This window comes from Macrobrachium nipponense, chromosome 42 (genome assembly GCF_015104395.2).
Source record: "Macrobrachium nipponense isolate FS-2020 chromosome 42, ASM1510439v2, whole genome shotgun sequence".
Lineage (NCBI taxonomy): Eukaryota > Metazoa > Arthropoda > Malacostraca > Decapoda > Palaemonidae > Macrobrachium > Macrobrachium nipponense.
The window spans coordinates 52,235,223-52,257,724 of NC_061103.1; the positions used below are offsets into that span (position 1 = coordinate 52,235,223).

Here is a 22,502-nt window from a genome sequence, read left to right on the forward strand (position 1 = left end):
AGGATCTTTTGTTGTATGCCGCAATAGACCAACAACAACAACAACAACAACAGCAACAGCAACATCAACAAGAACATGACGCGCGTACTGGCATACACTGCTGCCGCTAAAAATTGTTCGAAAAGTAATCTCTCTCTCTCTCTCTCTCTCTCTCTCTCTCTCTCTCTCTCTCTCTCTCTCTCTCTCTCTCTAATTTGATCGCATTTTTTTTTATCTTTTTCCTGCCTTCTTTCTCCAGCGGGGCCCTTCAGCACAGAAAGTGCTATTTAGACAGATGTCATTTTAGAAACGTTTTTTTTTTTATTCTGAAGCATCTGTGCCTGAATCAGCTCCAACTGCTGTTTTTAATGTAGGCCAAAAACTCATGATTCGTTAGTGTATATTTCTTCGTTTCCAAGAGAAACAATGGAAACTACAATGGCCATTTCTGCCTAGTTATAAACCTAATTAACATTTCAAAAATGAAACGTAGCCACATAATGAGCCTTAATAAATGTAATTATTACTTTCAGCGAGTTTGTTTGTTTGTATGGTGTTTTTACGTTGCATGGAACCAGTGGTTATTCAGCAACGGGACCAACGGCTTTACGTGACTTCCGAATCACGTCGAGAGTGAACTTCTATCACCAGAAATACACATCTCTCACTCCTCAATGGAATGGCCGAGAATCGAACCCGCGACCACCGAAGTGAGAAGCAAACACCAAACCAACCACGCCACTGAGGCGCTTCTTTCGGCGAGTATTATAGAGAGATTTATTAGTAAAGCTCTATTACCCAGACTTTGTTGAGGCTGCGAAGCCCTTTGTCTCTTCTTTATTGCTCGATTTCATAAGCTTTGGCGCTGCTTTATAACTCTTTTAGTTTGTTCTTTGCGATATTGTTCACTATGAATAATAATAATAATAATAATAATAATAATAATAATAATAATAATAATAATAATAATAATAATAATAATAATGAGAAAACGAAGAATAATGGGGAAACTATGACGAGGAAATTACATTGATTCTTTAATTGCGTGTGAATAGAGAGACGATAAAAAGCATCTGTTTTCGAAACAAGGAAATATTTCTGACGCGACAAAGCCCCAATAACTCGTGTCTAATGAGAAGATGAGCTTACGAAGTTAGTAAGTTGATGTAATTTGATATTAATTGTCATAATTAGGCTTGATTGAACTAATTTCGTCTTAACTCGGGCAGTATAGTTTTAATTGCAGTGCCATGAGCTATTCTCGTCTTAATACGAAATTAAAATATGCTAAATGGTATTTGCATGAGCTAACTGCTCATTAATTCATAATTAACCCTAATCATGATTACATGACTAAACTTTGGTACTATGGAAGTCTTCTCGTAGTAGCCCGCACTATTGTACACGTATGGCATTTAAGGAAGGGCTCAGTAACTTCCTAAGATGTTCCCCATATGGTATAATATTAAGGTTTTTAAATGCTGTGTTGGGTATATATTAAGAATTACTAGATTAAACTAACCTTTGATCAATTCCCGTCTTGAAAACATAATGCCCTTTCAAATTCGTGACGTGTGCAATAACAAGTTCCGTTATATAGCTCTCGTAAATGACATCCTAATGAACAATATGCCAAAACTGTCACAGAAGGGCTTGGGTGAAATATGACCTCCCCAGCACATAAAAAACCAGTGACAAAATGTATTTGTAGTGCATAATTGGTGTTGATTTGTTGATGGAACACATTAGAGATACGACCTTCCAGTACAGATGGAAATCACCTCCTTGAAGAGTAGGATTTAGAAATAACAAAAAAAATTGACATTTTCTGTCTTGATAGATTTCACCCAGCCAGACGCACGATCATGGCTAAATTTAACCTTAACTAAAATAAAAATTAAAAATAAAAACTACTGCGCCTAGAGGGCTGCGATTTAGTAGGTTTGATGATTGTACGGTGGATGATCAACATAGCAATTTGCAGCCCTCTAGCCTCCGTAGTTTTTTAAAATCTGAGGGCGGACAGAAAAAGCTATCTCAGTATTTTCTACAAAAATCTAAAAAGAAAAAGTGCTGTATTTCACTAATCATGTGCCATGGATTCACTGAGGCTATTTGCCCATTCCATATGAGTTGTTAAGGTTTTGATCCTGTTAGAGGCCGCAACGAAGTTGTACAACGTATGTTTTCTAGGGGTCAAAGAAGAAAGATTGACGTCAGTTGACAGTAATGAAAGCTCTAACAGGAAGGAGTAAATGTAGACTAGATGATGATGATGATGATGATAATAGGGGTGGGTGCAGTTAACGATTCTGAGTTTGGGGTTGGTTAAAATGGTGTGATGAAGATGTCTTTATGACGGCAATTATGACGGCGATGACCTGGTGAGGGAAAGTAGGAGCCAGCCATGTCGACTATGATGATGATTTCACGCTCTCTCTCTCTCTCTCTCTCTGTCTCTCTCTCTCTCTCTCTCCTCTCAGTTCGTCACTCATTGCAACTCTTCATTTCCCAAGAAGGAAGCTTTGATAGAGACCAGAGGGTTTTGGAAAAAGGCCCAAAAGGTGCTTCTCCGTACGGGGCTTGAGTTCCGTCAGTGCAACTCATGCGGTGCACTGTAGACATTGCTTAAAGTTCTTTGCAGTGTCCCTTCGGCCCTTAGCTGTAACCCCTTTTATTCCTTTTACTGTACCTCAGTTCATATTTATGTTTGCGCTAGACTCAAATAATATAACCTACAAGTTAAGTATATCTTAGTTTTACCAGACCACTGAGCTGACTAATAGCTCTCCTAGGGCTGGCCCGAAGGATTAGATATTTTTACATGGCTAGGAACCAATTGGTCATCTAGCAACGGGACCTACAGCTTATTGTGGGATCCGAACCACATTATATCAAGAAATGAATCTCTATCACCAGAAATAAATTCCTCTGCTTCCGCGTTGGGCGAGCCGAGAATCGAACTTCGGACCACAGGGTTGGCAGCCGAGCGTGAAAACCACTCGTCCAACGAGGAACTAATATAACCTACAGATAGTTAGTAGTAGGTATCAGTAAAAATAATAATACGTGTAATTAGATCAAGCATTATAGAAGGTTAATCTCGACAATGATAAGAATCGGAAATGAATGGTTTTAAGATGCCACTTTAACCATTAGAACGAATGTCTATGGCGTGCATTTTCCAAGCAGCCTTGACATCATTTCATTGTAAGTGATGTATCTTTCGAATGCGACTCCGAGGACCACATACTTCAGGCTGAATACAGACTTCGGTTGTAATTTATAGCAATTTCTGACTGGGTAATGAGATAAGAAGCGAGCTTGAATAAACGTACTTAAAGAGGTTTCCGGTGATATATGAATGTTTAGTTTTGGCATAAATAACCAGCTTCCTGTTTGAAGGTCTTGTCTCTGTCTCTAGAGGTCTTCAGGTCGCGAGTTACAGATCTCTTAATATGATATTTGACCCGGAAGGGGAATCTCACGATTTCACGCTGGCTGTTCGGGATTATGGTAGACTGACTTCTTTCTTTGGACACCGTTGGTTCTAGTTGTCTGCACTGAGATCCAAATCTCAATATTTGAAAGTCAAAGTGCGGGACGTGAATCCTTACGTTCATGGTACTTGGCTCTGTCTGGTTTTTGTATATGCTGCAAGTGTTCATATCCTTCAAAATGAATTGCTTTGCGTTGTTCCATGGAGTGATCTAGCTGCTGCTTTATTTACTGCAATTTGTGACAAGCGTAGTTCTGTGTATATTCTATTAATCTGGACTCGGGATCAATAGCTGGTGACAATAATAACTGTTCTAGCTCGTGTTCTATAAACTGTAGCTTTTACGATTTTCTTTCGTGATGTTCACGTGTTTTTGTTACAATTTCTCATTGTGGTAGCACTGAAAGAGTGATACGAGCAATTACACTCGAGTCCTCATTGCAGATCTGCGGTTCGGTTCGCGCTCTTCTGACGCCTTCACAATTTTGCGGAAGAACTGGAATTCCTTGTCATCTTTTCGATCCCATCATTTCATGTATTTTGTATTATATACTTTTGCATTTCCTTTAATTTTATGTACATGTATATGCATTGAGGCATTTCCTGTATTTCTGTATCAGGTCTCCCCATCACTGTATAATTTTGTGAAATGAGAATATGGATGAAGGTCATTTAGGAATTTATCAGGTTCACTTTTTGTATTTTAGTGTAACGTTTGTAACGAACTTTATGTATCTCCAGTTCCTTAGCCTATTTAAAGATATGACATTGGATAGTTTCTATAAATTTCATCCAATGACATTTGAACAAAGAGGCAAACAAAATAGTTCTTTTGATGAATGTCATAACGGAAAGCTGACTTTTCAAACTGCATTACTCAAACTCGCATGTAGTGAAACAGTTGTGTTCTTTTTCTGAAATCATCATATATTACAAGACTGCTGGTGTAGCAATATATACCCTGCTTGTTTTCATTCGAGGACTATGACCGTCATTGTTGTAACGTCAGTTCCAGTGTAATCAGTCACCTGACACATTTTAACTCGTAAAATTCAAGTGCCTGCTCTCACCCGTCCTGATTAAACGGACATTTTGAAGTTCTCCTCCTCCTCCTCCATTCGTTTCTCTGAACTCTTGATGTTTCCCGGTAATCTTTGCGACTCGTCCAGTGGCACCGTTTTCCATGATGCTTTCTTGCATTTCACATATGTGTTATATATTTCTATTTCATGTCTTTCATTCCATGTTCATATATTTTCTCCTTATATGCATCCTTTAAATCACTGTAAATTATGCTTTCTCTCTCTTTCTTTCTATATCATATCCTTCATTCTATTGTCATATATTTTCTCTTGTATGCATCTTTTAGATCACTGTAAATTGTGCTTTCTATCTCTCTTTTTTTTACTTTCATATTTCCCTCGTTAATTCATGTCAGAAATTCTTATTTTCATTGGCCATTCCATTTAACGTATATTCGTAGTTCCCTCATCTGTTCATATGATTCCCACCTTTTATTATCCGCCTCCATTCTTCATATGTGTGTGTGTGTGTGTGTCCAAGATAGAGGATAGGAGCATTATAGTAGAGAGAGAGAGAGAGAGAGAGATTTAGTGTTGCCGCTGATTCTGTTCTTTAGCCATATTCTTGTGATTTATCCTCTTTATTTATTTTCAGTTTTAAGACGCGTCTGTAAATAGGTTCTAAGGTGATGGATATTCATGGCCATTTGCAGGAGAAATTACTCGGGATACGGTGAGATTACACAAATATACCAGGTGATTTATTAGTGGTTACAGAAGAGGCGGGGAAATGTAAACGCTTTTCAAGGGGATGCTGGAACTCTTATGCCACTGACTTCCACTCTTATTTTGTTTACTGACCTATATCGCGTTATTTTTTATTTCCCATATTTTCTTCCTTAATATATAAATAAATATATTATTGGAGCTACAAATGTCCTTCATTATCTAATTCGCTCTACATCAGAATTAATATATTTTCATATATGTAAACCGAAGGGAAATTTTTTAGTCAACAATAATTTCGTCCTCTCGTGGGTTCGAACCACCACCCAGCGGACAGAGAAGGAATCAGGACTTCGGTTTACATATACATAATATGAAAATATATTAATTCCGAGGTAGAACGAATTAGATATTAAAGGATATTTGTAGCTCGAACAATTTATATGAATCACGGTGATGTGATAATTATTCATATATATATATATATATATATATATAATATATATATATATATATATATATATATATAATGTGCACGCCTTCTCTCTTTCAATGGACATTCAAGACAAGTCCTCTTCCCGGTCTAAGGAAGCACAAGGTGATTATATGCCGATTACTTCATATGTTTCTTAGTGATCACTACGGAGGTTGATTTAGTTCGGCAATTGTGGACCTCCAGCGATATAGCAAACATATAAATGCGTGTGTGTTTGTGTGCGTGTGCGCGTGTGTTATCCATAGGTGTTTCTGTCCTTTACCTTCGGGTCAAGAAGCAAAGGGCAAAGATATGGCTGATTAACTGTGTGGTGCCGCCGCCATCTTGAATTCAAGATGGCGGTGGTGGTACCCCCTGTGATTGGTCTCTTGAGGCGCACTACAGTATGTCCCTTTGGACATAAACTATGCAGTATTTCACTTGTTTCTTGAACATGAAATGCCTTTTGTACTTGGAGTGTGTCCAACGGCGTCACTTCAGATTTTACCTTGTGGTAGGGTGGCTAGCGAAGCGAGCAGCGCCTCTTGGAGTGAATTTTATCAATTATTATTATTATTATTATTTCAAAGGGTAGGGGGCAAACCCACTGTTAAGGAAGGGGGTGGGTGGGGGCATCAGTGTCAGCCAAAATGACGCCCCTGCCTGTGTCCCCAAACCCAGCACTTTTAGGCCTCTTTTCTTTCTTCCGAACACGCTGGTATTCTACTCATTTCACCTGTTGAACTTGTCTCATTCTCTCCTCAATTATCTTTTGCATTTGCTTGCATTCTTTCCATGTCTTCAGGTATTTGCTAAACGTTAACTACTCTTTTCAACCACTTGTTATGCTACTCGATGTATTTGAACTTCCCGTTTTCCTTTCTTCACCCACACTCCACTTTCAATGGAAGGAAAGTCATTTCACCTCCTCTGCATAATATACATTCATATAAGTATACTTACAAGGTGTCTAATTGGAGAGAACGGATATTTTCAGCATATATCCATTCTCTTCCAAAGTGTACAATTGTACAGCGAAGGTGTAATAATACGGATGCCTAAGTCGGCAGTTGGAGAGTGAGTACTTTGATAATATTGTAATGGGAATGTTAGAACGAAAGGGCGGTGATCTATACGAAGCTAGATTTTGACGTTCACGGGAAAGTGGGTGGAATCAAAGTGGCACTCAAGAGACTTCAGTGAAGGTTACCTCTATGCAGGCACTGCGGTTAAACTATACAGATATGCTGTGCATGGCTTGGGTAGCGAAGGGTGAATGTCGTGTGACAGCTGTGTCGTTGTATTCATAAAACGACCTTACTTGAGGAAAACCTTGTTATTATGACAAAAAAATATGACCTTGTATAGCTTCTTTATATTTCATTAAATGTCTTTTGAACAAACAAATAAAACTGTTCCTTTGATGAAACTCTCATATTGGAAAACGACTTTTCAGATTCCATTCCTCATACTCGTATTTAGTGAAAAAAAAATTAATCTTCATATATTACAGGACTTTGTGAGATATTCCTTACTTGTTTTAATTCGACGACTATGGCCATCATTGTTGTGTCGTTCATTTCTTTTGTAAAATTCAAGTGCCTCCTTTTACCCATCCAGATCAGTAAACAATAAATGACGAAAAAAAGTTGTGTCTGCTGAATTAGACATTGTTCATAATTGCCTTGGCTCAGGTTTGTACATTTGCCGTATGAACTCAATTCGTTTCATCTCTCTCTTGTGATTCCCGTTGTGTCAACAAAGGAAGCAGAGATTCTGTTTATAAAGGTTGAAACGAACCAGGGTAGATATTTTGGCTCCATTTAAATTGACGGACATTAGTCAGCGTAGTCCTTTACTGTTCATAAGTACAAATGGTTATTAAACCTGGTTTATCCTGGGGAACATTCTGGGAAACCTAAGCTGTCAGGAAAGGTTTATTTTATAACAGTAGAATTGTAATAATCATTTCTCATGTGTTATATATATATATATATATATATATATATATATATATATATATATATATATATATGTATATATATAATAATATATATATATATATATAATATAATATATATATATATATATATATATATATACTTAAAAAATCACAGTAGATGTACGTGACTTCATTTTCCTGTTGGTATTCGCTTATTTATATATATAGTATATATATAATATATATATATTATATATATAGATATATATATATATACATATATCATATATATATACATATACATATATATATATATAATATATATATATATACATATATATATATGTACATATACATGTACATGTACATGTATGTGTGTGTTTTTGTGTATATATACGTAGGCATATATATATATATATATGCACGTATGAAAATATATTCACGTGTAAAGGCAAATATAACGATGTATTAAACTCTAGTGTACTTAGTGCCTTTGGCGGGTGTTTCACCTTGCTTGTGAAGCAAATCTAACAAAATACGAAATCCAATTTCATGATATAATTATATTTAAACAGACTCTGAATGGCGCCGGTTTCTGCTCATCTATTTTCGCTGAAGATGGAATGGATGCCTATTGTGGTTGGTCAATTAGAATCATGAAATAAAGTCTGGTGTTGATGAGAGATGAATTATCCGATTTCAGGTCCTATTGTTGTGCCTTGGCGTTAAAACCTATTTAATGTTGCTTGTTTATTGTATTATGTGCTTGTTTTTGTTATAACAATATTATGTACATGTATGTATATATATATATATATATATATATATATATATATATATATATATATATATATACTACATACACGTATATACTATGTATATATGTATGTGTGTGTGATGTTCACACGTTATTTATATCGCTGTGCACTGTATAAATCTATATGCTATATGTGTTCGGATCAAACATTTATTCTTATGCTTTAGTTTAGTCTAATGATTCCTTCTTTCCCACCCTGACTTCCTCTTGGATCTCTCTGACAGAGGAGTGTTGTTTCATTTGCTGCTTTTGGTAATCATGGTTTCCCTAGTTTAATGCCAGGGCAAAATATGAGCTTTGTCGAAGTAATCATTATTATCCCTGTAATGGGTTTGTCTGTCTCCGTGGGAACATCACGATGACCAATTACGTCGACACAGAACAATTTCCAATGAGTGTTTAGGTAAATTGGGAATCGTAGAACCCGTTTGATTTCTTTTGCCTTTGTGTTTAGTGCGTGTTTATGTTTGCGCATTGCCGTGTTCAGTCGGTATGTGTTTGCCTTTGCGATTTATTTATTTATTCACTATGATTTTTGTTTAGCGAGTAATATAGTCATTTATTCATCATAACTACACAATAGGTCTGTTCTGCGTGGTTTCGTTAGATTTTGTTTAGTCACCATTTTCTCTTATGGTCTTTGTGATGATCATGATTTGGAAAGAGAAATTTTTATACTGAAATATAATTTTTTATTTTATTTTATTTATTTATTTTTTTTTATCTTTTAAAACATTCGCTCACAATGAAGGACAATCGTCTGAGGCCGATCTTCCGTGTAAAAGGGTCCCAACGCCCTCGGGTGTTAATACAACCCCCCTGTAATTTCCTTTTCATAAATGCCATAACCCAATTTCCCTAAAAGTTCCGGGTATTTCTGTAGCAGATCGCCAGGGGAAAAATCGCTCGCGGAGGCCAAGTCATTATCAGCTTAAAGGATTGGGGCCTTAAGTGCCAGTATTGCTTGAGAACGTTCACGTCCATTGTGTCAATATTTTCTTACTTTGACATTGCCTTCGCTTCCGCTCTTTTCTTTTTATTTCTCTTTTCTCATTTATCTTCCGTCTCCCCTCTAACCTCTTCGTCTTCCTCCTCTGCCTCCTCCCGCCCTCCCCAACCACCCTCTTTGGTAGGCGTGACGACGGGGAGGGAGATGCAAGTTGTTAAGGACGCGTAGGATGATAGGAACAGTGTTGTTAGGGGCGGCAAGATGAGGGAAACTGTTTTCAAAGTGCTGTTCGAGAGTCCAGCGAGGTGACTCACTGGGTTACAAGTCTTTCATGAATGACGTCCACGACTCTTTCGCAAAGGACGTACAAGAGCCCTTATTTTTTTTTCTTTCTTTCATTTTATTTAAGGGCCGATGTCTTCCGAAGCTATTTGCTCTATTTCTTTTACAACAGATTTGTTCCTGGTTCAGATGTTAGTTTTACTGTTGCTGTTTTCGTGCGCCTTGAAACGTTAATCAGGTTCGGTTTGCAATTGCCAAAGTCATCGCTGTGATACTGAAGGGCCGTCGTAGCTTGTTGTGGATACAGAAGACTTGCGCATGAAATGTTATGCTTGGTAATAGCATTCGTAGTTTTGTGTAGTTAGTTGCTGTTTTATTTCTGTGCTTGATGAACAGCGATGTAATAGTGTTTTGATAAATAGCATGGTTAAGCAGTATAAAACTTCTTCTTAATTTGTTTGCTATCTATCTGTCTATCTACCTATCTATATATATATATAATATAATATATATATATATATATATATATATATATATATATATGATATTCGAACTACAAATGTCCTTCGATATCTAATTCGCTCTACCTCGGAATTATATATTTTCATATATGTTTAACCGAGGGGGAATTTATTAAGCGATAATAGAATTGGCGATCGACAGGCGCGAACCATCGACCTCTCAATTCCAGGACTGGCAGTGAAGCCCCAGACCACCCCGCCAGTCCTGGAATTGTAGAGGTCGATTGGTTCGCGCCTGTCGATCGCCAATTCTATTATCGCTTAATAAATTCCCCCTCGGTTAAACATATATGAAAATATATTAATTTTCCGAGGTAGAGCGAATTAGATATTAAAGGACATTTGTAGTTCGATATATGTATATGAATCACGGTAACGGTGATAGAATTATATGTATATATATTATATATATATATATATATATATTATATATATATATATATATATATATTACGCACCCTTAAACACGCACAATATATACATACTATATACATTATATATATATATATATATATAATATATATATATATATATATATATATATTCAGCGGCACCTGCCAGTGTGGGGTGTGTATATATTAGATATATATATATATATATATATATATATATATATATATATATATATATATATACACCCACACTGGCAGGTGCCGCTGAATACCAAAGAAAATTGACTGAATTTCAAAAGTTTTATAGGAAAATACAGAGGGAGACGATTAGAGTGTTTTTGTAATCAATTAACTCGGAAATTCCCTATTTGTGGATTGTGTGGTTTCAAAATATTAAGTGATAACTTCATGTGGACCAAACTCAAGAAATATAATTGATGTTTTCTTATGTTTCCCAATAAACTGTCTCGCTTTCTGAGAATGATGTGAAATTTGAGTTTTGATGAAAGAAGACAAGGAAAGTTGCATTTTATCCTCTGGTCCTGAAATCTATTATGTTGTTAAAACAAATGTCGGAGGATTCTCTCTCTGTCTCTGTCTCCCTCTTTTTCACCAGATGCTGTACAATTACCGAAATGCAGTGTCGAACCTTTTTTTCTCTTTTAAGTAATACTGCATAATGTTCTTTTCGCGTCCGATTTTGCCTTGACCCGTCTTCCTTTATAAATCATGTTTTCTAGAATTCATTAAGTTTACCCTAATGCAAAAAAATTTATCTCTCTCTCTCTCTCTCTCTCTCATTAATAAAAAGCCACCCTCTCTCCCTTCATTGTTATTACTTTCTCTAGGCCCCAACTTCGAAATCCTCCCTTCGACCCCAGGCGATATGTTTATTAAGTCCCCTTTTCCATCGCCTCCTCCACACCCCTCCCTCTCCCCTTCCCCCCTCTCCCTCTCCCTCCCCCCTCCCTCTCCCCTCTCCCTCTCCCTCTCCCTCTCCCTCACCCTCCCCGCCTTCATGAACCAGGCGGTAACGACCGCAAAATTACTTTCATGACGAATTCTTCATAAAACCCTTTTACGGTTTATTTTTCTCTCTCCTATTTTCCCTTTCCCTTTCTTCTCTCTGCAATAATTAAAGTGAAATTAATAGTGTATCTTCATTACTTATGACACCTCGCACAACACCCCCCCCCCCCCAACAAACCAACCCTTGCTTTGTCACTAACTGTTGCAAAACGTCGGTAGACAGAGCTTATAACTCTAGATCTAGCTACAAATCACTGATTGGCAACTCTTGTTAGTAAGGGGTAGCAGCAGTGGCGGGTGTAGTGGAACCCGTACAATGGCCAAACGGACAGGTACGCTTCACGTACACTGTACAGTTTAACTCTCTCTCTCTCTCTCTCATCTCTCTCTCTTTTCAGATGCAAAAGATTCTTTACTCATATTTCACTTATCCACCCCTGTTCTAATGAATAAGTAAATCAATAAATGCAAATAAACTTTCGTCAAATATATACATACATACTGTATATATATATATATATATATATATATATATATATATATATATATATATATATATACATATATATATATATATATGTATATATATATATATATTTCTCTTTTTTTGGTGGGGGGGGGGGGTGCACGGAACCCTTGAAAGTCCTTCACTGGAACAGTTTGAGAACAACTGATCTAGTGGACAGATGGACAATGTCTCCATCCAGCCATTCTAATTTTTTATATAGAGGCATTCTATTTTTCACGTAGTATGAGATCACTTCATTTTCTCTTTACAAATGGTCAGTCACTTTTCAGCATCGTCTTCCTAACATATGGTTATTATATTTTGTTTTTAAACATACAGTAATTTCATTTTCAAACCAGTCACTCTACTTTTCAAGCAACTAGTTACATAACTGCGGAATAAAAAAAGAAAAAAAAATCACTGTAGCAGCTGCTTCTTTAATAGTATCCTAACACATTCATTGAATAAACTACAAAGTTACACTTCAGAAAGTAATGAGTTTTATTGAATAGTTACAACTTAACAAAGCAAAATTACTTCTAAAATACTGACGAAGGGGGAACACAGAACGAATACTCCGGGACGAACTATTTCAAATTGAGCGCCGAAACTCACCACCAACACAGCAGTGACAGCATCCATCTCAGTGGACAACACGCCAGCAACAGATTTGCGCCATCATGACGTCTGAGCTTATCAGGTAAGAAAATTGATTTTTCTGATGCCTGTTGTTATTTTTCACGGTTCTCTTATAGTGTCTCACGTCGGCGAATAAGGCGCGATTGTCTTGAGTCAAGGTTCGTTACGATATTTAGCCATATTGACATGTTATCGAGTGAAATGAAGTACGTCATTGAAGGTGGCTGCCAATGTGGGAGAGCATCAACCGCCAACACCAATGCGTGAATTTTTTAATATTTTGAAGTACTTGGAAAAACATAACAAGAAGTGACTGATTGTGTTTATTAGGATGAAAATAAATGACACCTCCCTTCCTTAAAGGAGGGCAGGCATAACGATTCCTTCTTACATTTTAACATTGGCTTCTGAAAACACTCCTTTTATCTCCCCGCCTTTTGCATGCACTTGATTGCCTTCGTGAAATGAATGTTATTTTTTCATTTGCTCATCTTTCATTTCATCACTTAATAATGAATGGGGGGGGGGGGGAGGGGGTGTGGCTGGGGTAAGGGGTCATCATATAATTTGATTTCAGGTGGAAAAAAAAACTTTTTTTTTTTTCGCTTGAAAAATAAGGGTCCTTAAACATTGAAGGAGCAATGTGGAACTTTAGAGTATTTATTGATTAAAAATTGTCGATGAAACTAATTATATACTATGTATATAACGTTGCAGTAGTTAACCTCGAAAAGTATTTGGTTACGAATTGTACTTTTCAGAGTATCTTTGTTTAAATATTTTCTAATAAATGCAATGTTTCTAATACGATAGTGACAGGTTTCTACAATATTTATATGGGGTGTCATCAACAATTTATTATCAATAAATACTCTCAAGTTCCACAGTGCTGCTAGAATGTTTATTTTTGAAGGTAAAACATTTTTTTTTTCACCTGAAATCAACTTATATGATGACCCTTACCACCCCCCATCATTATTAAGCGATGAAACGAAAGATGAGCAAATGAAAAATAACATTTATTTTACGAAGGCAATCAAGCTTAACATAATGACACTGGCTACATATTAAGAAAATTGCAAGACGTACAAAATAAAGCTGCCAGATTAACAAAAGGATGACGTTACTGTGACAGAATAACCCCAGCCCTAATTGAGCTACATTGCTCCCTGTAAGAGCAAGAATGGAATACAAAATATTTGTTAGTCTTCTTCTTCTTCTTCTTCTTCTTCCCAGCTTGTTCCCATTTTTATATGGGGTCGCCGTTTCGGATGAGCCGTTTCCATCCATTTCTATCTTGTGCTTCTGCCTCATCAATTCCCTTCTCATTTAAGTCTCCTCTCACACAGTCCTTCCATCTCTTTCTGGTCTCCCTCTCTCTCTTGCACCTCCACCCCCATAGTATGTCTCCCAGCGTGGTCCTCATCTCTCCTCAACAGGTGTCCATACCATCTCAGCCTCCCCTCCTGCACTTTCTTTGATACTTCCACCACCTTAGTTGACCCCCTTATGTAGTCATTTCTGATCCTATCCACTCTTGTTACCCCAGACATCCACCTAAGCATTCTCATTTCTGCCACATCCATCTTCTTCTGCTCTGCTTTTCTCATGCTTGCTGTTTCCGTACCATACAGCATTGCTGTTCTTACCACCGTCTTGTGAAATCTTCCTTTTAACCTAAGCGGCACTCTTTTTGTCACAAAGAACTCCTGAGGCCGCTCTCCAGTTGTTCCAGCCTGCCTGTACCCGATGTTTTACTTCTTCTTCCATACTTCCTCCAGCGTTAACAAAAGATCCCAAATACTTAAACTTATCAACTCTCCTTATTTGCTCTCCACCAAGCTGAATACTTTCTCTATCATCCCCCATCAGTGGTGGTACACTATATTCTGTCTTGGATCTACTTATTCTCATTCCTCTGTCCTCCAGTACTTGTCCTCCATCTTTCCAATTTCACTTCCAGATCTTCCCTGCTCTCTGCACACAGAACAATATCATCCGCATACAATATGTTCCATGGTACTGTCTCCCTTACTTCCTCTATTATAACATCCATCACTATGTTAAAGATAAATGGGCTCAGAGCCGACCCCCTGGTGTAATCCTACTCTCACCTCAAAACCTTCTCTCTCCCCACACTGCTCCTCACTCTGGTAAATACATTCCGGTACATCTCTTGTATCAATCGCACATACTTCTCTGGCACCATCTTCTCCCTCAGGCTCCTCCATACCTCTTGTCTCGGGACTCGGTCATAAGCCTTTTCCAAGTCAATGAATACCATATGTAGGTCCCTTTGTCTTTCCTCGAATTTCTCCATTATTTGCCTCAGACAAAAATATACCATCTGTTGTTTCCCCTTCCCTTCATAAATCCCATCTGCTCTTTACTATTTGTACTTCTTCTCTCAGTCTAGCATCTATCATCCTTTCCAGTATCTTCAAGTGTGGGACATCAATTTAATGCCCCTATAATTACCACACTCTTGGACATCGCCTTCCCTTTAAAAATTGGGATCAATATACTCCCACGCCACTCATTTGGTATCTTTTCCTGTTCAAGGATCTTCTATCATAAGATCGTACAGTATATCCACTCCTTCATCTCCTAATGCTTTCCATGCCTCCACTGGGATCATGTCTGGTCCGGTTGCCTTCCCATTCTTCATCTTCTATTCAGTGCATTTAGTACCTCTTGCCTAGAAAACCTCATTACCATGCCAATGTTCACTTGCCCATCCTCTCTTATTAGTCTATTATTTTCTTCATTTAACAACTGTTCGAAATATTCTTTCCATCTCTTCACAATGTCTTCTCCTTTCTAAGCACTACACCCTCTTGATCCTTTATTTGTTTTTTGATATGTGTTATATCTTTGGTGCCCTTATTTCTAGCCTTTGATAGCTGATCATCTTCTTTAATCCTTCCTTTGTCCCCAGCTCATTATACACATCATCATACGACTTTGCTTTAGCTTGGGCTACCACCTTTTTCACCACCTTGTTTTTCTCTCTGTACCTATTTCTGTCTTCCACTGACTGTGACTCTTCCCATCTTTTCTTTGCTTCCTTCTTATCTTTTACTACTTTCTCAATGTCTTCATCCCACCATCCACTCTCCTTTTCTTCCCATATGATACCAGATGTCTCTCCTAGCAGCTCCTTTCCATGCCTTCTTATTACTGCTGCATTTCGTGCCCACCATTCTTGAAGCAATCATTCAATCCCAATATATCAATATCCTCCAAAACCCTCCTCTTAAACTCTCTCTTCTTATCCCCTTCCTTCTGTAATTCGTACCCATTTAATTTTTTCCTTCCATCCCTTTAGCTTGGTTTTTCTTCCCTTTTCAACTTCAAGTCCATACATAGCAGCAGCCTGTGTTGGGGGGCTACATAGTCGCCTGAATAACTTTGCAGTTCTGACCTCCACCAGATTTATCCTTTTATACAAGAAATAAAAAGTCTATCTGGGAGAATCTTCCCCCACTCCTATATGTTATTAGGTGATTCCCTTTTCTTCTCAAAGAATGTGTTTACTATTGCCATGTCGAATGACACAGCAAAGTCCACTACACTCTCTCCTTCTGGTTTTTTCTCGCCCCAATTCCATGGCCCCCATGCACCCGCCCAATCGCCTCATTTTCACTTCCGACATGGCCATTCAATCTGCCCCCAACTATCACCCTCTCATGCTCTTCCAGTTCTTGCATTATTCCATCCATGTCTCTCCAGAAATTTCCTTCTCTTCTTCTGTGCAACCAACTTGTGGTGCATAGGCGCTTATAATATTCAGAATCTCTCCTCCATAACACATCTTCAATCTGATGATACGGTCATTCGCCTTTCTATGCAACTTCTATTACCGAGTTCTTTAGTTCCCTAGACAGTACTTATGCCAAACTCCATTTCTACCTTGTTTATTTGCTCCACTATATATAGCTTATATCCATCTCCCAACCCTCTTTAGCTTTATTTCCTTTCCACCGCGTTTCTTGCACACACAACACATCCTACTATTTCTTTTCTCTTATCAAGTCAGCCAATTCTCTACCTCTCCCAGTCATGGACCCAACATTTAGCTGACATACTCTGAACCCAATGTGAGCTCGCTTCTTTAGCTGCACCCGCTCCTGATGCAGTAGCCCTCGCCTTACCACAGAGTTAGGGCGATGTTCTCTCTGTGCGTCGTTTACGGAGTACGACCCTAGCAATTACCTCTTTCCATACTTTCGGCTCATTCCATTTTTGTTTTGGCCACCAGATTTTTACAGCCGGATGCCCTTCCTGACACCAACCCTCCCTATTTATCCCCGGGCTTGGGACCGGCACCCATAAGGACTTGGTTGTCCCCCCCCAGGTGGCTAGGTTTGAAAGCACTAAAATACGGTGAACCAACATATGTGAGAAACTGCTTAAGCTTCTTTAGGTCTGAAATGAATAATATGATCAGACATAGCTAGCTACAAGTAAAACATTTAGTCGATGTGAAGCAAGAACAGGTTGTATAGGTCAGGTGAGAGAGCATCTGAATATTTGTTGCACCAAAGAGTAAACAAGAAAATACCGCCTGAAACTGAAGATCATACAAGAAGAAAACAAATTCAAAAAGAACTTTTTTTCTTTATTCATTTATTTAAATCCAATTTTATTTACAAACATTGCAATTTTCATTTACTCAATTTTTTACAGTAAGTTTTGTTATATACATAATAATTCGACTTCAATTCAAGTTTAAAAGACTTCTTTCATAAATCCATGTTACAGTTTCTTACCGTAAATGGATTTTAGGGGTCATCTACAGTAAGTTATTTTACCTTTGAGAAAACTAGAAAGGTTTCTATTTCATTAGTTTTTAACTTTACTTATGCATACACAATAAAGATAGTTACACCACCAACAAGGTTATTGTGTTATTACCTTTGTTTCTTACATAATCAAAGTCAAACATTAAAAGTTTTAGCCAATCTCTGTTCATAATAGAGCACATTAATGAACTTTAAAAGATCAAGACTCCTATTCTGCAGGAGCTACGATACCGACGACAAAAAGCTAACAGATAATTATAAAAGATTTATAAAAAAAATAACTTATTTTGAAAACGCACAAGGGCCCGTCAGAGAGGGAATCATCGCTGTGGAGGGCTGTACATAAAACCAAAGTGGAAAACTTGAGAAGCAGATAGAGGCGATTCCCCCATGCATCTAACGTTACATTTCAGCCCTTACAGCAGCCAGCGCCCAGCAAGTCCCAAAGACTCCGGATTCCGGTAACGAATCTCCGAGGCCCGCAGAAGGAAGGAAGGAAGCGTCTGAGGGAGTAACGTTGCATTTCAGTCCTTACACCAGAACGTCCAAAGGACGAAATCTTCGGGACCCGCGGAAGGAAGGAAGGAATCGTCTGAGGAAGTCTTCGAAAAAACAAACAGATGACTTTTTTAAAACCTAACGTTTGTGAAAGGTGTGAGGTAAAGCATGTAAATAAAAATGGCTAACTTTGTTATAACTAATATGCTTAATAGTGGCGCCAGATTCGGCGACTTGTGTGCACTGGCGCTGTTCGCAGTGTTATTACTCTTTATCATTTATACCGGATGCGAGTTCTTTATCTTCAGTCGAAGGAGGAACAGCGTCAATCACCTGGCTGAAATGAATGATTCCTACAAGAAGGAAATCGAGAACGTCAGAGCTCACCAGAAGGATCAAATTGACGTTCTCGAATACGAAAACGACCTATTAAAGAAAGTGGTCCTGGCTCAGAATGAAGCGATGGATCAACGTAACAGCGAGATCGAGTCGCTGATTCATCTCGTCAAAGGAATACCCTTATTACCACCCAATGGCGCGGATGCAGGAGACCAAAAGGCAAACGCCATTCTGGAGGAAGGAGACAGTCCGAAGAAATGTGATGCCGGACTCGAGCGTCTCCGTGACTTGATTCTCGAGATGAACTACGAGATGGAGGGACTCCGAATGTATCTGCGGAAAGTCAATGACGATTTCAACGAAACGTTGGATTTGGCGATTTCGAGTGCGTACCAGATCGATGAAAAGGTGGAAGAAATGAGCGAGATGATTGGAGAACTTTCCCGGCGAGAAAAGTCAATGAAGAGATGGCCGAGGAAATCCAAAGGAAGGATGAGAAACACCGAGAAATGGAGATCCGGCTCGCGACGGCTAATGAGAAGATAGTTTTGTTGCAACGCGAGCTCTTGAATGAACAAAATAAAACGGAGGTGTTGGAAATTGGGGTAACAGAGAAGGATAACAGGATCGAATCTCTGATATGCGAGGTGCACAGGCTTGTGGAAGGAGAGGCACAGACTTCAGGGGAAGTGAAAGAATTGCGTGGGGAAATGGCTTCTGCAAATGCCAAGATAGACAGTCTTCAGGAGGACAACTGCCTGAAGGAGAAACGCCTTTCAGAGGCAGAAAGACGGCTGGAACACCTGACTAATAAGTTCGAGGAGAGGAGTGCAGCAGCAGTAGCGGCAGAAGAGAAGGTGGAGGGACAGGAAGAGAGGCATTCGCAGCTGTGTGAGGAAAGAGAGAATTTGAAACGACAAATGTTTGAGGAACTCAATCATCCAAAGAGATGCATGACAGAGGCCTCTGAGGAAAAGCTAGGAATCAGTGCCACGCTCCACCAAAGTCTCCTCAGAACGGAATTCGTCATCGAGTTAGGAAGACTCAAGGAACAACTGAGCAAGGGAAAGGAACGGCGAATTCAGTTCACAGAGAAGCTGTGCCTTAGGAAGAAGTCGAAAACCCCAGGACAAGTAGAAACGCTGGTGAACGAAGACCTGAGACAATTGACGAGCTCTGAAGAAATAGATGGTTTAAGTAAAATCACAGAATGCCTCCATGCCAAAGACTCAGAAGAGGTTCTAGGGTCAAAGGACTGGCATATGCAGAGTTTAAGTGAAGCGATTGATCATCTCGTGAAACTGCTGAGCCAAGAGGAAAACGAAGACAGGGTAGCTGCGGTGGAAATGGTTGCCGACCTACGAGAACAAAAGAGGCTCCTGGGTTTCACGAAGGAAGACATGACTATGAAAGCACATATTGACACTCACATTCATGTCCTCAATAGAACGCGAGGAAAAGATATCCAAACCCAGATGGATAAGATTCTCAATTGTGTGTGTCAATCAAAACCTGGCACTGAGGACATCAATATTCTGGAGAACAATGTCCTACCAGCTACCCAGGATGAAGAAATCCTCCTTAATCCAAAATACACAACAGAAGAGCTCATTTCCACTCAGAAGGAGGTTACACCTGCCAAAGAAGAAACCTCCAGTATTTCAATTATTATAATTTCAGAGGGATTCGTGCTTGGGGAGGAAGAAGTCATCATTAGGTCAAATTGCATACCCGTACCAGGGGAGCCTTCCGCCATTCCAGAAGACCTTTTTTCCACTACTCAGGCTGGCCCAGTTGTTCCAGAAGAGTCCTGTTCCACTCCTCAGGCCGCCCCAATTGTTTCAGAAGACCTCTGTCTCACTCCCCAGGCTGCCCCAATTGTTCTAGAAGAGCTACTCATGAGAAAAGAAAGGGATGCCTTCCATGTAGAGAGAGCAGCTTTCAGTGGGGATGTACAAGCACTCCATAATGAAAGAGAGGCCTTTAATATGGAGAGGTTGGCCCATATTAGGGAGAAAGAAGCCTTTGCTGCAGAAAGAGAAGCCTTCTACAGACACAAAGAAGAATTTGACGAGGACAAGGATGCCTTCTTAAGGGAGATGGCAAATTTCCACAGGGAAAAGGAAGAATTAGAGAGGGTCACTACACAAATAGAAAATGTGGGAAAATTATGCAAAGATAAACAGGAAACATTAGACAGAATAGAACGGGACCTCATTCAGAAAACGATATGCTTCGAAGAAATAAAAGCAGACTTTCTTCAAGAGAAAGCAGAATTTCAAAACGAAAAAGAAGTTATTTTAGAGAGAGAACAGGAGACCATTCAATGTATAGAGAAGCTAGAAAACATCATGAGGGAAGTGCAGGGAGGGAAGCATTTGAATTGGAGCATGACAAACAAGAGGGAAGTCCAGATGCAAAAGAAGATTGACGAACTTGAAAAGACCGTACAACAAAAACACGAATTATTGATGAAAAGTGAGATAATAAAATGTGACCTTTTGCAGGTACTTTTTAATACAGGCTTAATTAACGAAAACACTGTACAAGAAATGTTGAATGATACAAAAGATCTATTCCCAATACAATAAACATAATGCTTGGACCTGCACCCAAAAAGCTAAAAGCTGACGAACAGACGGCAGTTGGGGGGCTGCTGGCTGTTCTTTGGCCATAAAGGACATATATTGGACAAAAAGCGAGACTTGGCGTGGATCATTAAAAGCTGAAGGCTAGCGAACAACCGGCAGTTGGGGGGCTGCTGGTTTTTCTTAGGCCCTAGAAGACATGGACTGCAGGAAAAGTGAGACTTGGCCTGGTTCATCTGAACCAGAAGGGTGGCGAACGGCCAGCAGTTGGGGGGCTGTTGGTTGTTCTTAAACCCTAGAAGACATGGATTGGAAGAAACGCGAGACTTGGCCTGGATCATCTGAAGCAGAAGGGTGGCGAACAGCCAGCAGTTGGGGGGCTGCTGGTTGTTCTTAAACCCTAGAAGACATGGATTGGAAGAAACGCGAGACTTGGCTTGGATCATCTGAAGCAGAAGGGTGCCGAACGGCCAGCAGTTGGGGGGCTGCTGGTTGTTCTTAAACCCTAGAAGACATGGATTGGAAGAAACGCGAGACTTGGCCTGGATCATCTGAAGCAGAAGGGTGGAGAACAGCCAGCAGTTGGGGGACTGCTGGTTGTTGTTAAGCCCTAGAAGACATGGATTGGAAGAAAAGCAAGACTTGGCCTGGATCATCTGAAGCAGAAGGGTGGTGAACAGCCAGCAGTTGGGGGACTGCTGGTTGTTCTTAAACCCTTGAAGACATGGATTGGAAGAAAAGCAAGACTTGGCCTGGATCATCTGAAGCAGAAGGGTGGTGAACAGCCAGCAGTTGGGGGACTGCTGGTTGTTGTTAAGCCCTAGAAGACATGGATTGGAAGAAAAGCAAGACTTGGCCTGGATCATCTGAAGCAGAAGGGTGGTGAACAGCCAGCAGTTGGGGGACTGCTGGTTGTTGTTAAGCCCTAGAAGACATGGATTGGAAGAAAAGCAAGACTTGGCCTGGATCATTTGTAGCAGAAGGGTGGCGAACGGCCAGCAGTTGGGGGGCTGCTGGTTGTTCTTAAACCCTAGAAGACATGGATTGGAAGAAACGCGAGACTTGGCCTGGATCATCTGAAGCAGAAGGGTGGTGAACAGCCAGCAGTTGGGCGACTGCTGGTTGTTGTTAAGCCCTAGAAGACATGGATTGGAAGAAAAGCAAGACTTGGCCTGGATCATCTGAAGCAGAAGGGTGGTGAACAGCCAGCAGTTGGGGGACTGCTGGTTGTTGTTAAGCCCTAGAAGACATGGATTGGAAGAAACGCGAGACTTGGCCTGGATCATCTGAAGCAGAAGGGTGGTGAACAGCCAGCAGTTGGGGGACTGCTGGTTGTTCTTAAACCCTTGAAGACATGGATTGGAAGAAACGCGAGACTTGGCCTGGATCATCTGAAGCAGAAGGGTGGCGAATGGCCAGCAGTTGGGGGACTGCTGGTTGTTCTTAAACCCTGAAGACATGGATTGGAAGAAACGCGAGACTTGGCCTGGAT

The 22,502-nt window shown here is 39.5% G+C and overlaps 1 protein-coding gene across 1 annotated transcript; it reads left to right on the forward strand.

Annotated features, from left to right (window-relative positions):
* Nucleotides 1-19,132: 19,132 nt before the first annotated feature.
* LOC135213386 (uncharacterized) lies at nt 19,133-21,013 on the forward strand. Its single transcript, XM_064247363.1, has one exon. It carries the CDS (start codon nt 19,133-19,135, stop codon nt 21,011-21,013), a length of 1,881 nt encoding a protein of 626 aa, XP_064103433.1.
* The last annotated feature ends 1,489 nt before the right edge of the window (nt 21,014-22,502 follow it).